General features: G+C 41.7%; 2 protein-coding genes across 3 annotated transcripts in view; one reads left to right on the top strand and one right to left on the bottom strand.

The window, feature by feature from the left end:
- The window catches only part of MED20 (Mediator complex subunit 20), a 190,004-nt gene that overhangs the window by 150,310 nt on the left and 23,146 nt on the right, over positions 1-16,548 (bottom strand). The window lies entirely within an intron of this gene.
- The window catches only part of LOC109038346 (facilitated trehalose transporter Tret1), a 125,547-nt gene that overhangs the window by 106,061 nt on the left and 2,938 nt on the right, over positions 1-16,548 (top strand). For both annotated transcript variants that reach the window (XM_019053379.2, XM_019053380.2), the window contains exons 2-3: positions 8,876-8,986; positions 9,851-10,258. In XM_019053379.2, the coding sequence (XP_018908924.2) occupies positions 8,876-8,986; positions 9,851-10,258 (519 nt within the window). The remainder of the gene's footprint in view (positions 1-8,875; positions 8,987-9,850; positions 10,259-16,548) is intronic.

Genomic DNA, 16,548 nt, shown 5'->3' with positions numbered 1-16,548 from the left:
TTCTGACGATTGGGACACCTGGAGCCCGTGATCGGATACGAAGGGACCGACTGATGACGGTCAATGAACCAAGCTCTCAATTAAGGTTCAAAAATCCGTCCGTCGGAAAGTTCTCGTAAGAGGATGAAAAATCCGCTGTTTCCAGGGCAACGTGACGTCGACGCGGGCGGGCGGCGAGCAATGAGCATGTACAACTTAAGCGCGACGTGTATGACACGGAATCGCGGGTATTGGATAAATTCAATTGGACGGATTTCTGTCGAACGGAACTATGTGCATCATGACGTGAGCCGTGTTATGCATGTATTCCCATGGGTCTCAGGGCTCACGTCTTGATGCACATAGTTCCGTTCGACAGAGATACGTCCAATTGAAAGCTCAAAGCTTCGTCGAGGTTGCGCAATTCACAGCTGACTCCACCCCCTCCCGACCTGCGAATCAATTCTATTACACCCCCTCGTTCGAGCTGGGAGGCTGTGAACTTACTGCGATTTCGTCGGAAATGACGTCAATTTGTCCGCACTTACTGCTCTCTCAAAACACTCGATTTTTATAAACGGGAGAAGGGGGGTCATAAATTACGAGGCGCTAAAAATACTAACTTGGATACTTGATTCCTCGCCCCCTACCGCGCGTAACTCGCCCGTAACCCGAATTTACAACTCTCTAGGAAAACATCAGTAATACTCAGTTCGACCTTCTCCCTGCTATGGCTTTTTTGCGATGAATTTCGTATAAAAAATTGCCACCTCGCGTCGATTTTAGATTTCCAAAATTTCGACGTTATGCGCCCGTTTCAGCGTAACGTGACGCAGCCTTGAACATCCCCCTGTAACGCACTCGTAACGTAAACTCCTAAAATCCCTAGAGCGTTGCACATTTTTTGAACAGCCACTCAGATGAATTTCGCTGTTTTTAAAGGAATAATTCGATCCGTGTAAACTAGACTCGTTGAACTTAGACGAAACATACTTCCCTTACAATCGACCAAATTTTGCTTTACTTGCCCAAAAACCTACGCTACATGCATCAAAATTCAAAATCACCTCCCTCCAAACATTCATCCTTTCAGTTCTACGATCCAGAAGTAATCATCGAAATTTTAAAGCTCTTTAAGCGAGTAAATTTAAACATTTAAGGTAAATCCCTGGTCGCCGACGTAAATAGCCTAGTTGCTAATCGTCGTAATAAATTGACTAACTAACTACTTATTATTAGAACGGTTATTGCCATTTTTCTCGAATTCTCATTTTTGGCACTAACTAACCACTATTGTAGCGGACCGATTCAACTAATTCGACTACCAGACCTATTAAGTATTTGAACTATGACAATTTTCTGACATTTAAAGGTGCAAAAGTAGAGAGGTTTTATTTTTACGTGAGCGCGTACGTGTAATTGATAATCATTATTCGAACTATTGATTTGCGAAAAAACTAACTTGATTTCAAAAATTCGGTCGATGTACTGCTGTTCCGTTGATAGCAAGGCTGAAGGATAGCCACAATCCCTGCACTCAAAAGGTAAAAAAGGGCAGGGGACAAAAATTGAAGGACACCGCGAGGCAACAGCGGTTGAATGGCAATCGAAGCATTCAAATGCGATCACAAAAGCGCGAATCAATGGGCATCGCTTGAGAATTTCGTCGGTGCAGCGGCGCACGGAAGGACCGCGTGGGGGGGGGGGGGGGGCACTGCACCCGGGGAGGGGCAGCGAGGGTGCCCTGTCGTGCCCGATATCCCTTTCCCACCGATCGGGAGGCCGGAAAAACTATCGGCGTCCGAACGAGCAACTCCGGTTGTCAGTTCGGGCTGTTCTCAGCGCTTTCATGAGTAATGCGATCAACTCGCCTCTATGGAGTCGTTGTGTCAGTTCCAATGCGTCCGCTTACCCGCTTTTTATACCCACGCACACTGGACCCAGTCGATGGAGAAGTCGGACAAAATCTGGCGACTTTGAAAGCTTAAACTTTCGAAAATATGCTACAAGAAAGTTTAAGGGTGGTTTTATCATAAAATTTGCGTCCAGAAACACCCTTGAATTTGAATTTGCGACGAAATAAACATCAACATTTGAAATTCTAGCCAAAAAATTAATGCTCCACTGTGCGATGCACAGTTACCCCGAAAGTACACTGACTGACGTCAAAGAACTCCGTCATTTCGATTCTCGTAAATGAGATGAATTGATGATCAGCTTATACTTTCAAAAATAAGAAACAAGGAAGTTTAAGAGTGGCTCCATTGGTTTATTTCGTCAAATTTCCGTCCAAAAACATCCCTTAAAATCGAATTTGAGACTAAATAAACATCAAATTTAGAAATTATAGCCAAAAGTTGCATTTCTGACCTCTTGTGTTGGCTTGGTCCACTGTGCGACGCACAGTTACCCGGGAAGTGTATTCATTGACGTCATAGAAATCCACCATTTCGAGCCTCGTGAATGTGATGAAGTGATGATCAGCCGATGATCATTTCAAAAGCGTTAAGCAAACTACGTCTCATTTGGACTACGTTTAGCAATAAGAAACTACTGTTTTTGGCTAAGTTCAGGCACAGCATAGATGCCATTTGATTTCCTGTGCAGGTGAGAGCTTTTATGGATAAGCCTGAAATAGTAGCTCCACATTGCAAACTGAGTACTCAAGCCGAATACTCACAAATTAGGAAGGGTGCAAGGGCAGTGGTGGTGGACGAGTATGAGGCGGAGGGGGGGGGGGGGATTCGACGATATGAGGTTTGGGGTCCGGGGCCCGGCTGGCGTGGGTTCAAATCGACCTACAAACCCAATTACCTCCCAATTCCCCTGATTCGGAACCCGATGTTCAACCACATCGTCGTCTTTGTCACCCTTACAGGTGAAACATGCGTCCGAAATAGATATTAATTACATGTAATACTTTTAGAACTTTTAGAATTTCAGGTGGATCCTCTGTACTTTGAGGAAAGATTCGATAGTCACTCGATCGATTGATAATGTCTAGATTTTACGACATTTTCACAGAATTTTCGACCATCACAGCATGCTGTACTAAGACAAGAATTTGTGCACAAAATTGATCAAGAGACATTTTGAAATAGTTTTAAAAATACGTCCCGAATGTAGCAAGTATCTTTGCCTTTCGTTTTGCAATATTCACTCGGAGCGTATATTTTAAACTATTTCCAAATCTTTCTGCAGTGCATCTTAAGTAAAAATACTTGACGTACTACGGCGTGATTTTCTATGGAATTCTTCTGTAGAAATGTCCTAAATTCTTATGAAATACCATTAAATCCAATTATCCTGACGCGTCTGACCTTTCAAGATTTTTGAATATGGTGTTTCCTTACATTTAAAGGGTACAAAAGCAGAAATACTTTTTTGTATTTGAGTAATTCCATTCTTGCCTGGAGCGTGTACGTGTAATTGATGATCATTATCCTAACTACTGATTTGAGAAAATGTAAAGGTTCACCAGAAAGGATAGCCGACTTTTCCTTGTTTCAAAAAGCCATTATCCTCTCTAAGTTCTTTCATAAATGACTACGATTTTGCTTTTGGCGTAGAGTATCGAAAAGTCCCGCTATGTGACGCCACTGTTGTGCAAAAACTTAAAAATCCATAATAGCTGAAAAGCCAGTCTGATAAGTAATTGGAAAGACTTGAAATGCAGACATAAGAAGAAAGGATGAGAGATCTCATGTATTCATTATTTCAAGACTTCTTTGCACGTCCAAGTTAGAGGCTTCCAATTGAGTGACGATGTTACTAATCCTTGAGTGACGATGCTTTTTTCGGCTCATTTATTGGCTGCAGCGATGCAATATGGGGTGATGCAATTTAGGTGGCCCTCAGAGATTAACTTGGAGAAAAGCTTCAATCGCATAGCAGCTTTGTAAAATCTAAAAATTAGTTATGATTGCCTGATCTGGCAACCCAAGCACGGCTACAGCACAGGAGCTTAAATATCATTCCTCAATGTAACAACTTCGCAGAGACAAACAATACGTTGGGACAATTAAACATGATTAGACTGTCGGGCTAAGCTGCTTACGTCACCCCACATTTCACGGAAACACACTTGAGAGTTTAAGCAAAAGTGTTTGGTGTCGCCAGGGTTAAGTAACCCTTTACGATTTGCATTCTCTGTAGTAGTTCATTTAGAGCTTTCACAGGGAGGAGTAATGTGTCTCGTGGCTCGACAAAAGACGTTGCTTTATGGATATGTTCTCGGCTTTCTCCGCTGTATGAAGTCGATAAATTATCGAGGAATAAAAGATAAACCCGTCTGAAATATCTTAGGTCATTTTAAAAATACTTCAGAAAAAAGAGAAAAACTTTAGACCCGTTCTATGCTGCTTTCACTGCGTATGATGGTTTGGCGACTTGCACTAAAATAGTTTTAAAAATTTAAAAGTATCGGCTCTGATCACTTTTTTCCGTTTTTTACACTCCAAAAAATCGACAAGACTCCTAAAAATCGTTTGGATGATTAAATATAGGTCGATTTTATTTCAATTACATACAACGAGTATTTTTCATTTTCATGTTAAGCTATGGAAGAACGTCTCATGAGCCTTCAGGTGTTGCCAAGTTTCCTTCGATAAAAACCGAATTCACTAGGAAAATTGTCAATATTCATTTTCCAAAATTTTTAGACAATTTTGTACGCATTTGATCTAAAATATCTGAGAAATTCCAGGAAAAATATGCATGAATTTTGTCAAAAATACATGTTTCATCAGAGGAAATTTGGCAACTCTCGAATGTTCATACGGTGTTCTTCCTTAGCACGGCAGTATAGTGTTAGGCAAGACAGCCGTAAGTGCGGTCTTCCGCATCATGCTTTCTTGGTTGCGTTTTGGACACACAAATAAAACTCATTTTCAGGTTAGAAATTGGCAAAAGAGAGTGAAACTGGACTTGAAAGCACGGTTTTCATTGCCTCTCTGGAGGAATAATGTCACTTACGGCTATTTTGCCTGAAACTACGTCATTTTTTGCGCACTTACGGCATTCTCATATGTCTCGTTTTTATACAATTAAGATGAACTTTGCCGTTTCAGCTATTTCAGTGATTTCATCTAAAAGAAATTAGACGAATTTTGAAGGAAACTCGATTTCGAAAATTTGACACTTACTGCTCTCTTCGCTCTCGCGGCAGGCTAGTTGGTCGTGTTTTTCCCCATTTGGCAACTTGAAGAGAAACATTTTGAGAAATTGAGCTCTCTTTGGACATTGGGTCATAAATTCGCCTTTGAAAAGTTCTTAATTACAAAGCTAGCGACTCCCCACCTCCTAGCCGAGCTCCTTTCGTTACATTTCCTTCGAACAAAGATCCGTGACAGCGGCCATCACGGGGTTGCCAAACGCCTCGCGCCCCTCCACTGCGATCGCAAAGAAAATCGAATTTTCGGCGAAATATGACAACGACGCGTCTTTAACGCGGCCAACGTTTCGAGATAGAGAAAAGCTATCGCTGGCTGACAGTTGACTGGGAAATCAATGGTCCTGGAAATGACTTTCTTTATTTAACTTGGGATGTCTTTTTCGTAACTTTCGAGCATTGTTATTTCTGCGGATGACTGCTCCGAGAGAGGAGAAAAAGAGCAACCGATTTATTTTTGCGTGGGTTCCGGCCCCGTCCGAAATAGGTTAAGGCTGAAGATCGACTGGGTATAGGCCAAGGTGGAGGTGTTCCCAGTTTCTTCGGTGTAATTTGTAATAACACGATATCATCGAGTGTGCAACGGAAAATAAGGAGAACATAAAGCGAGACTTTGTTCTTAAGCCTCGTCAAAGTTAAAAGGAAAGTTTAAGCCCAAGTTAGTGCTCCAATTGTATTTTAACAAAGATTCTGGGCTTCCCGGAATTAATTTTAATTTCTAGAAGTTCCGGGAAAAATTTCGAAAATAATACTGAAATATCCAGGATCGTCAGATAAGAAGAAAAAATCATCAAATTTAATCAAATAATCTATATCAATCTGACGAAGAACCCCGAAATTCCGGGACACTTCTAAAAAATGCTAAAATTCCGTAAAAATCAAAAGTTCCGGAAAATTTCGAAAGTTCCGAAAATCGGAACTAGTTTTAGAAAATGGGGGCACCGGCCCGAGTAATGGAAGGTATGACACATTAGAGGATCGTTCCCATATTAGTCATAAAATGGCAGTTGAAAATATTCAACCCGCTCGGCGATAAAAAGCTGAAAAGCGGGGAAAATTGAAAAAAGCTGAAATAAAAAAAGCCTAACGACCCTATCTCCCCTCGCCAACCCCTCTCGACAAAGCGCCGGGCCGGCCGACAAAGGGATGTCCCCAAACGCTATCGCGCTCTCCAGTACCTGAGCCGTATTGATAACTGAAAAAAAATTGGTCAGCCTCATCTCTCTATGGGCCACTCGGCCACGCGATGCAAAGTAGATATGAGGGTTGGACAGGAGGCGTGACCCTCTAGATGATAGTGTCGAGAGCTTTGAAAAATAATGCCATGGTTGCGATGATTTTGGGTTTTTTTTCAGCAGTGCACATCACAGTTTTATTGTTATTTTATTTAACTCGCTAGGTTTTCCCAATGAATTCAATGATGAAATTCATTCTCCCAATTCAAAATTGATGCATGAAAAACATGTTACACTGTTCAGGAATATCTGACTTCAATTCAATGGGTATGTTGCGTTGCATGCAAGAATGGACCACTAGACAAGGTACGAATTTCAGCATTCTGATATATGTTTCTTCACCAAAATTGCACGTAGAGCACAATGCGCACAACGAAAATTACCGAAATCAACTCCTCCCGAAGATATTTAATGATTCTTGGTGCGTGAATTGAAACCACCCGCTCACGAAAACTCAATGCTCTACGTGATTCACATCGCGCGCTAAACATTATCATGAACGTCTCTTCGATAAAAAAAATCTGGCAACCTCAATCTTGACGCTTTGGCTCAGCTTTAGCAAGTTGTTTATAGTTTGAACAATACATGGCAGGAAATGTACATTGCTCAATTGAGAAGCTTGCTGACACCGTTGTAGTGCACGATTTGACTCATGTAGAGCTTTGAGTTTCTTGTGAGCGGGCAGTGCAAATTCCTCGTAACCAATGTGGAATAAAAAAGTTAATATCTTCGTTTAAAGTTAGTTTCAGTAATTTTCGTTGTGTGAATCGTGTTCTACGTGAAATTCTGGTTAAGAAACATGTATGAGATTGCTTAAATTCGTACCTTGTCTAGTGGTCCATTGGAGCGCGCACCGTGTTATATGCGCAATGCATGAAGTATCCTGCGGTCTTGTAAGGCGCTAGTATGCGTTTTGCGCCGAGCCGGCTAGCCGCGCACGCGCCAGCCCCGCGCCGGCCGCGACCGAACTGCGTTTGATGCGATTATTCAAACTTGCGGCGTCAGCGATTTTCAGCTTATGATTTTGAAGTTTTAAAGTTTGTTGGCATTATTGCCACTTCAAATAATAAAATATTACATAAAACCGAGCGTTAAAACCGTTTCTTGTAAGCGAGCAGTTCAAATTCCTCGTGACTAATGTAAAATAAAAACGTTAATATCTTTGTTAGGAGTTGATTTCGGTAATTTCCGTCGCGCGAACCGTGTTTACGTGAAATTCTAGTCAAGAAGCATGTATCAGAATGCTTAAATTCGTACCTTATCTAGTGGTCCATTGCAAAAGATACAATCAAGTGAATGGAATTTCTTAAGCCGATACACACGCAGATCACGATGGGTACATAATGATTAACAAAACAAAAATTCATATTTTATACATTTTTTACATTTTTACACACTTCCCTCGTCCACGGAAAACTTCTCTTCGTAGCCTGTAGCGACCAGGTTTGCCCAGAGAGAGAGAGACGGAAAAACTTACATGAACAATGAACAATCTCGCAAACTTTTCCTCGCGTATGATTTCATAATAGTCTTCAAGCATCCGTTTCCTCCACACTTTTAAAGCTTTTGTAAGAACAAAAGCTTTACATCAATTTGATTCATACAAAGGAAATGTATATTTGTGAACTTTTTTGTTGAATAAAGTTATGTTTTCTTGCGTCTCTCTCTGGGCAAACCTGATTGCCGACCACACCACGGAGATTGCGCGCTGGGGGACTTATTTAAGGTTCCCATCATTATTTTCGTGCCATTTGAGCCAAAGTAAATCTATTTACTTGGGTGTTGCTCTAACGCGCAACAGGCCCATTGATTTGATTAATGTCGCATTTACTTTAAATCCGGGGGCATTTCTTGAAAGAGAACCAGCTGACACATCAGTAGTTTTTCATTGGACAGTTTTTCCCTGATTTTCTTACATTTGAATAGTTTGAACCGATTTTCACCAACTAGGAACAAAACAGACTCCCTGAGACTTTCAAAAGATTCAGTAATCATCCTCGTCGGAAAAAAACGGCAAATTAATTTTTGCAAGAGCTAATGCCACTTATAGTCGTCGTTTTTTTCGCGAAAGAACGTAACTTCATTTCGAATTTTGATGCTGCCAAATTTTCTATAGCAATTTGCATTTTTACCTGAAAGATCTTGAGCATTTCGGACTGAAAATATCACTGATTTTTCCTCTCATCTCATTAAAAAATCGGAAATATTTTTAACAAAAATTGCGCAGGAACATTCTAGTAAAAAATTGAATTTTTCAAGTCAATTTTGCAACCTTGGAATGGAGTTACGTTCCTTCGACCAGGAAACTACAGTTGTTAGTTCTCTCTTGAAAAACACCGCCCATCTTTGCTTTTTTAGGTGTTTTAATAATTTATAATAGATAATTTGGAATATCCTAGTTTTACCGATTTTTTCCACCTCAATTTAATATTTGTCTTTCATTTTTTTTCTTTTCGTGAATGACCACTAACAGGTGCTTTGCATGTTACAGATGACCGGACACGCCTTACAACCCTTGAATCCGACTTCAAACGGACTCGGTACGCACACTGCAGGGACTATGGTCAACCTTCCTAGAGGAAAATCTCAATATTTATCACAAGTAAGCACTTCATAATTTTCATTCTTTAAGAAACATTCCCACTTGGTTCTTTTTCGTTTTATAAAATTTCTGTGGAGTCGCTTAGGATGGAATTATTATTGAAGAAAACACAAGCCACCGCGCGACGTCCGCACTCTGATCAATAGCCATGAGAGCAATACATTCGTAACGATGCCGATGAAAACTGGACAGGTACGAAACGCCTTCAAACTTTCAGATGTACAATTTTACGTACGCAAGAGTTCGAATAGTTGCTTCCCAGAGAGAGGACTGAACGTATTCGGAGTTCCAGTTGGCAGATGTTAGAACTCTGTATATTCACGGGTGAAGAGGGTGAATTTCATGCACTAACATAATTTTTGGATGGTCTATTAGAGATTTTTTTTCTCGTTATTTTTTATTTGAAAAATAGTTAGAGATAGAGATCATTCAGAAACTGATAGCAATTTAAGACAGCTGACAGTGAAAAACATCATTGAACACCGCCAGCAAAACATGAGGAATATTACATTATAACATAATGCGTTGATAAGTCAAAAGTTCAAAAGGAAAACTCATCCCTTCATATAAAACATCAAATTTGTGGGACTTTTTGTTTTCGTAAAACTTAAAATGTAAGAACATGGCATCGATTTGAATCACACATACACACATACACACATAATATATTCCGTCAAACCCATTCTAGAAAGCAAATGAAGGCGACCTAGCAATTTTTCCCTGACATTTTCGTCATTTTCCCTGACATTTCCAGGTTTTCCCTGACACTTCCCCGTTACCCCAGAGTTCCCTGATGGTAGCAACCCTGGGGTATGCTCTTTTTCTCGGGTTCATTAATTGATTGATTGATGATTGGTGTTTCAGGTGCTGGCGGCGGTGGCGATATCCCTGGGGCCCCTGGCGGCGGGTCTGGGGAAGGGCTACAGCTCGCCGGCGATCGCCTCGCTCCAAGGGAAGCAGAGCTGGGAGGCGGGGCACGGGGCCGGGGCGTACCGGGGCCACGGGCTGGGCCACAGGGGCAACTACACCCTGTTAACGGTGTCGCCGCAGGAGGCCTCGTGGGTGGCGAGCCTGTCGCTTCTCGGGGCGCTCTTCGGGGCGCTCGTCGGGGGCCTGGCCATGAAGTTCGGGCGCAAGAACGTCCTCCTCATCGCTTCGCTCCCCTTCTCCGCCTCCTGGCTCGTCACCGTCTACGCCGAGAGCGTCCAGACCATGTTCGCCACCAGCTTTGTCGGCGGCTTCTGCTGCGCCGTCGTACTCATGGTCTCACAGGTGAGTCATCCACACACATCTCAAATCAAACTTCAACGATTTTTCAACATTGAAAAAAGAAGTTGCGGGCTACATAGACATACCGTCCGTTCCGGGCTCAGAGACCGAAAGTTCCGGGTGCTGGAGCTGTAGCTTTAATTGATCCGGATGCTACGCCCACCGAACGTTCCGGGTGCTGGAGCTGTAGCTTTAATTGCTCCGGATGCTATGCCCACCGAAAGTTCCGGGTGCTGGAGCTGTAGCTTTAATTGCTCTGGATGCTACGCCCACCGAAAGTTCCGGGTGCTGGAGCTGTAGCTTTAATTGCTCCGGATGCTAAGCCCACCGAAAGTTCCGGGTGCTGGAGCTGTAGCTTTAATTGCTCTGGATGCTACGCCCACCGAAAGTTCCGGGTGCTGGAGCTGTAGCTTTGATTGCTCCGGATGCTATGCCCACCGAAAGTTCCGGGTGCTGGAGCTGTAGCTTTAATTGCTCCGGATGCTACGCCCGGAACTTTCGGCCTCTCAGCCTGGAACGCGGACGGTACGTCTATATTTATCCCTTAAGTACGGCTTCCACGGACGGAGTTTTTTTTTTCAGTGGAGAACTGCGATTGTAACCCGCGACAAGTAAACGAGAATTCGGAATTTGACTCATGGTATTTTTTTCCGGGACTTAGAACTTATTGTTTCTATGCGTTTCATGGCATACTGAGTCCATTACAGAAGTTTTAAATCATTGTGAAAAACTACATGAAGTTTCATAAAATTTAGCACCTATGGTCACCCACTCGCTCCATCAACCCAAGTAGAACGTTTTTTCGCCACTAGCCCTAATCTCGGTGACTGAGAAAAACTGCCCGCAAACGCGGGAAAGTTGAAAAAGCGTGTAACAAACTACGCATATTGCGTGCTAAGGAATGGATTTCAGACTTTTTTGACGTGCCCAGCGTGATTTTCGTACAATTTTACCTACAAAGAGTGCATTCGACTGCATCTCGTGCGTGCAACCTGCAACAGATCCATTTTGAAATTTTGTGAACTAAAATCCATTTTCCCGTAGACGATCATATTTCACAATACAAACTCTCTTTAGAATGTCTCCACAAAAAGAAACACTTTTACTTGGAGACAGTCAGAAATCTTTAAAAATACGGCAAGAAACCAAATTCTAAAACTCGCGCGTCTGACCCACTTAAAGGATCTTTAACCTCACTTTCCTCTCCGACCGGAGCAATGGGGTAGCAGCTAGGTTTCCGCTTCGCGAAAGTTCTCAAGTTGAGACTGAGGAATATGCAGAGCGAGAAGAGAAGAAAGATGGCGCAGGAATGGCAAGTCGAATGAGAACCAAGGAGAGAAAAGTTAGGAGAGCAGGAGTTGTGAGTCTGACTACGCGAGGAAAGACAAGTTGACAGATAGCTGCATTAGAGAGACAAGACTTGAATCACTGCAACTTGCCAAATTTATGCAGCGATCTGTATGGGTCTGATGTACATTCTAGAGATACAGCCTACTGAATAGACTTTTTGAGAGGCTTGGAGGACAAGGTGCATAAGTGCAGCTTTTGCTATTTCGAAAAATACGTGTTTGAAGTTTCAAAATTAAATGGATCCTAATGGTGGAAAGAAAGTTCGGACGGGCATTTTCATGCTTAAAAATTGGAATTTGAGAGTGAATTTTTCACAGAATAAGCATTGAGACTAGTTTTACTTGAAATCATTGATATCTCTAATTTTTCAAAAACCGCACTTATGCGTCTTGTTCTCCTAGCCCCTCATTCAAGAAAATTCCTCCTTTTGGGGGGAACTCAAGGATTTTTGTCAAATAAAACGTCAACTGATCCTTATGATGAGACAATGGGTCAAGCACCATGGCTCTATACACTCCTTTACTAAAAGTTTCAGCTTGAGTTCAAAGCTCGTTTTGGCAATACAGCGATGCGAAGTCTACATTTTTATCAAAACAAATGCTTTATTTTGAAGTTCCTCGTTTGAAAAAAAAGCAAACAAGTTTAAATCCCGTTTTGAGGCACGCAGTATCATTAGATGATGTTATTGTGTCTCAGAAAATAAGAGAAAATGAAAAGATCAACTGAACTTTTTTTCAAACGAGGAGCTTTAAAATAATATCATTTTTCAATGGTTAAACATGTTAACTTTGCAACGCTGTGTTGCCAAAATGAGTTTTGACTTCAAGCTGAAACTTTCAGTGGAGGATTTTCTCATCATAAGGCCATATTTGAACTAAATCTCTGGGTCCCCCAAAATATAGGACTCTTTTTTTGACAGGCTCTTTACCGCGTCTGCGAACTTTTTTTTCTTACAATCGAATAGTTATTTGCAGAATCAGCCTCACTATATCAGATGTTGCCTATAATGTACTTTTATACTTCATTTTTCAATAGAAAAGTAATCGGTGTTCTAACTTAAAATGTGTCATTGACACATTCAATGTCGTTTCATTCATTTACTGTCAATTTACATTCTTCACGCTCCAGAAGAAATGCATAAATATTTCAAGACGTTTTGTTGCATGGTGCTCTGTTATAAAAATAAAACTTGAAAGGGAATCAGGAAAGAAAATTCCCGCATCCTGTCTATTTCGTGATGAAAATATGATTTTCTTAGCTTCCAGGTCACTGCCATGGAATTATTATTCCATTCATAGGAGCAGCGATTAGGATACGGTAAAAAAATCCAACCTCCCTTTAAAAATGAGCGTCCTGTTAGGAGAAAACACATTTTCCATGTAACTAGGTTCTTTTAACATCGAAAATTTCCCTGGTAAAAATTGACTATAGGAGCTGCGTTTCAAAATACCATAGGAGTTCTTACAGCCGAATGAAGAAGGTGATAGGAAATCATATAGCTGGCTGTAGAAAGTGGAAAAAATCATACGGCCGGGCTGCACGAAGCGATAAAAAATTATAAAGCCGGGCTATAGTTCCTATCGCCGGGATTTACACTTTATCGCCTGACTGTTGCTTTTTTGCCATCGGCTATAAATGGCTATAAAAAATTGTGTAGAAATTCATTTGCTTTGTAAATCCTTAAGTTTGTACGGAATCACCTTAATATTTACAAAACGCACATTATATTTTCCTTTACTACATATTTTTTTTTCACCAATTAAAATGAGAATAATCCATACAGAATATGCGAACATTTCAAAGTCATGAGTTGAAAAACACTGACTCCACGAGATTAAATATTAGAGCCTAACACAAAGCGGAGCGGCGGCGCACTGGCGCCTACAAACCTAACAGGGATACTTCACGCATTGCGCAATGCGTGAAGTATCCCTGTTAGGTTTGTAGGCGCCAATGCGCGTTTCGTGCTGACTGCCCGCCCGCCGCGCCGCAGCGTACCACGGCGCTTGAAGCAACTATCTCACACCAGAGGTATTGCATAGTATCATACGAAATTGAAGGCGTACTACATTTTAGGAATGGCAGGCATCCTTCAAAAGTACGGAGCTTTCCTCGCAAAATCAATTAAGATACTACGGCCCAAAAAGAGAGCGGTATCGCCATCGGCTATAAAAGGCTATAAGAAATTGTGTTGCCGGCTATAGAAGCTTTTGGAAATCTTACAGCCGGCTGTAGGTCTATGGTATTTTGGAACACAGATTCTACTGCCAATTTTTACCGGGGTTCGTAAAAACTACACTGAAAAAATAAACTCCGGCCGTCAAAGCCGTGCTTACGGGCTATAAAGACATACCGTCCGCGTTCCGGGCTCAGAGTTCGAACCTTCCGGGCGTAGAACCCGGAGCAATTGAACCTACGGCTCCGCAGCACCCGGAAGTTTCAGTCTCTGAGCCCGGAACGGCCGGTACGTTATATAGCCCGTAGCTTTATTTTCAGTGCATGATGAGGGAGAAAAGATCGAGGGGGGGAGGGCACATGAGAAGATGACACAACTGGCAACGCCAGTTAACGTTAGAGAAGACGGCAGGGCGGAGGGTTTAATATCACTCTGTGTCAATAGAGACAGGGGATTCCCTTTATGAGAATGGGAAAGGCTAGAGATTTAAGGCGGCTCCAGCTCGGGGAGTTAGGCCAAGAGTAACAAACATGGACGCCAATCGCGGGAGGAAAACCCTTTTGCCGAACACTACTCCATTCGGGGATATCGACAGCATCCCTCCGGTATGACAACCTCGTGTGTATGAACGACAAGGGCGCAGCACTGCACGGGGGTCGCATACTCAGGGATGCCGGCTTGGAACCAGAGATAATATATGGATTGCATTTTGCAAAAAGGAACCACTAGCATTGCATTGATGCTAAGATTCATCTTTTGCAATGAAATTGCGGAAATCGTGAAAAACTACGAAATTTAGATGGTAATTTTTGTCTTAAATTCACAGTTTTTAGCGAGTAAAATAGAAACTATTAATGGATGATCGGGTTTTTCCTCCAAGACAAAAGAAGTTGCACAATCTTAGCAACATTGCAATGCTAGTGGTTCCTTTTTGCAAAATGCAATCCATATTTTAAAGACCCCGTTTTAATAACAATTGGATTGCATTTTGCGAAAAGGACCCAAGAGCCTTCCAATGTAGCTAAGATTGTGCAACATACATTCTTTGAAATAAAACTTCTGAGATCATGCAAAAAATTCAATTTACAGTGGTAAATTTCGTCTTGAATTTATTGATTATTGGGAGTGAAGATGAAACTTGTTTAGATGATCGTTTGATATTTGCAAGGTAAAAAAAATTGCACAATCTCAGCGACATTGGAATGCTGTCGGTTCCTTTTTGCAAAACGCAATCCAATTGAGGGGCTTGGAGGACAAGGCGCATAAGTGCAGTTTTTGAAAAAAATTGAGATATTAACTAGTAAAGTAAAACTAGTCTTAACAAGTAAAACTAGTCTTAATGCATGGTCTGCGAAAAATTCGCTCCCAAATTCCAATTTTTAAGGATCAAAAAGTCACTTTGAACTTTATTTCCACCATAAGGATCTATGTGATTTTGAAGCTTCAAACGCGTATATTTTTCAAAATAGCAAAAACTGCATTTATGCGCCTTGTCGTCCAAGCACCTCAATTGGACTTCATTTTGCAATGCGGGACTACAATTTCTGGCTCAGGTTAGAAACAACGTATATACCATTAGTTTTCCTGAGTACATACAAGTTTTTACAGATGAGCCAAAATTGCAGTTCCTGATGGGATTGCATTTTGCAAAAAGGAACCAAGAGTTTTCCAACGCCGCTAAGATCGTGCAACTTTGAGCACAACTTTGAGCAAAGGCTGAGGTTTCTCCCGTGTTGTGTCAAAAGGAATAAAAGGGAAGGGGGGATTAGATCTTTGTAAAATATGGCAATCCTGCTCTCCTACTTACGACAAGCGCAAGACCCGCCAAAGCTTTCATAAGAGAATTCTGAGCCCTTGGCTTCATGCGTGAGCTGAGGAAGTAAACTTTATGGAACTTAGAACAAATTTGAGAAGGAACATTAAAAGCAGGCGCAGTAAAAGTTACTGAATTTTGTCCTGATTGGTCCCTAGCCCGAGCGCAGAAGCAATTAAAATATCATACCTGGTTAGTTTTTGTAATATGTTGTATATTATTTTCTGAATGCCATACACGTCGGCACAAGATGTTAGAAATGGGCTAGGTTCACACCATGAGAGGTGAGACTAACAATAAGCCAACGTAATTTCAAAACCTAAATTGGAGTAATCATACTGAAATTCAACCTACATCAGAGCGAGGCTAAAAGGTAAGAAGAGCTCAATGAGGTACCATGGAAATTATTCGCTGGGGCTCCATCAATAAAGCACTACCGATTTGGTTTCCGACGCCGGCACATGAAGTGCCTTCATTTCTTTCTATAGGCAACACAGGCAACAACCATAGAAGCAGAGCTAGTTTCATCCACTCGTTATGATCTAAGCTACCCCACCCCATTCCAAGCGTTACAATTATTAGTTGTGCTAATTGTACGTAGCAGTCTTGTGGCCATTAAGAGATCGACAAATCTTAACATTTTAAATTTTTGTTCCTTCATCCTCGTTCCTTGTGCTTTCCATCTGAGAGAGATTCGATAAATTTGGAAGGGAACTCGATTTCGAAAATTTGACACTTACGCCTCTCCTCGCTAGCACGCAGCAGCCCAGATTGGAAACTAAAAACGGGTCCGCAGCACAGACTGCGCCTGTAGGGCGAAAAATCCTTACTCTGAAGGCTGATTGTTGAAATTCGTAGACAAAGCGATAGACAAAGAATACAAAGAAGGATGTGAAGGGATCCTCTCGCTTGCCGGATGGTTGCAATGGACAAAAGAAGGAAAGTAATAGACTA

This window comes from Bemisia tabaci, chromosome 8 (assembly GCF_918797505.1).
Source record: "Bemisia tabaci chromosome 8, PGI_BMITA_v3".
NCBI lineage: Eukaryota > Metazoa > Arthropoda > Insecta > Hemiptera > Aleyrodidae > Bemisia > Bemisia tabaci.
This window is presented reverse-complemented; position numbering and strand designations above follow the sequence as displayed.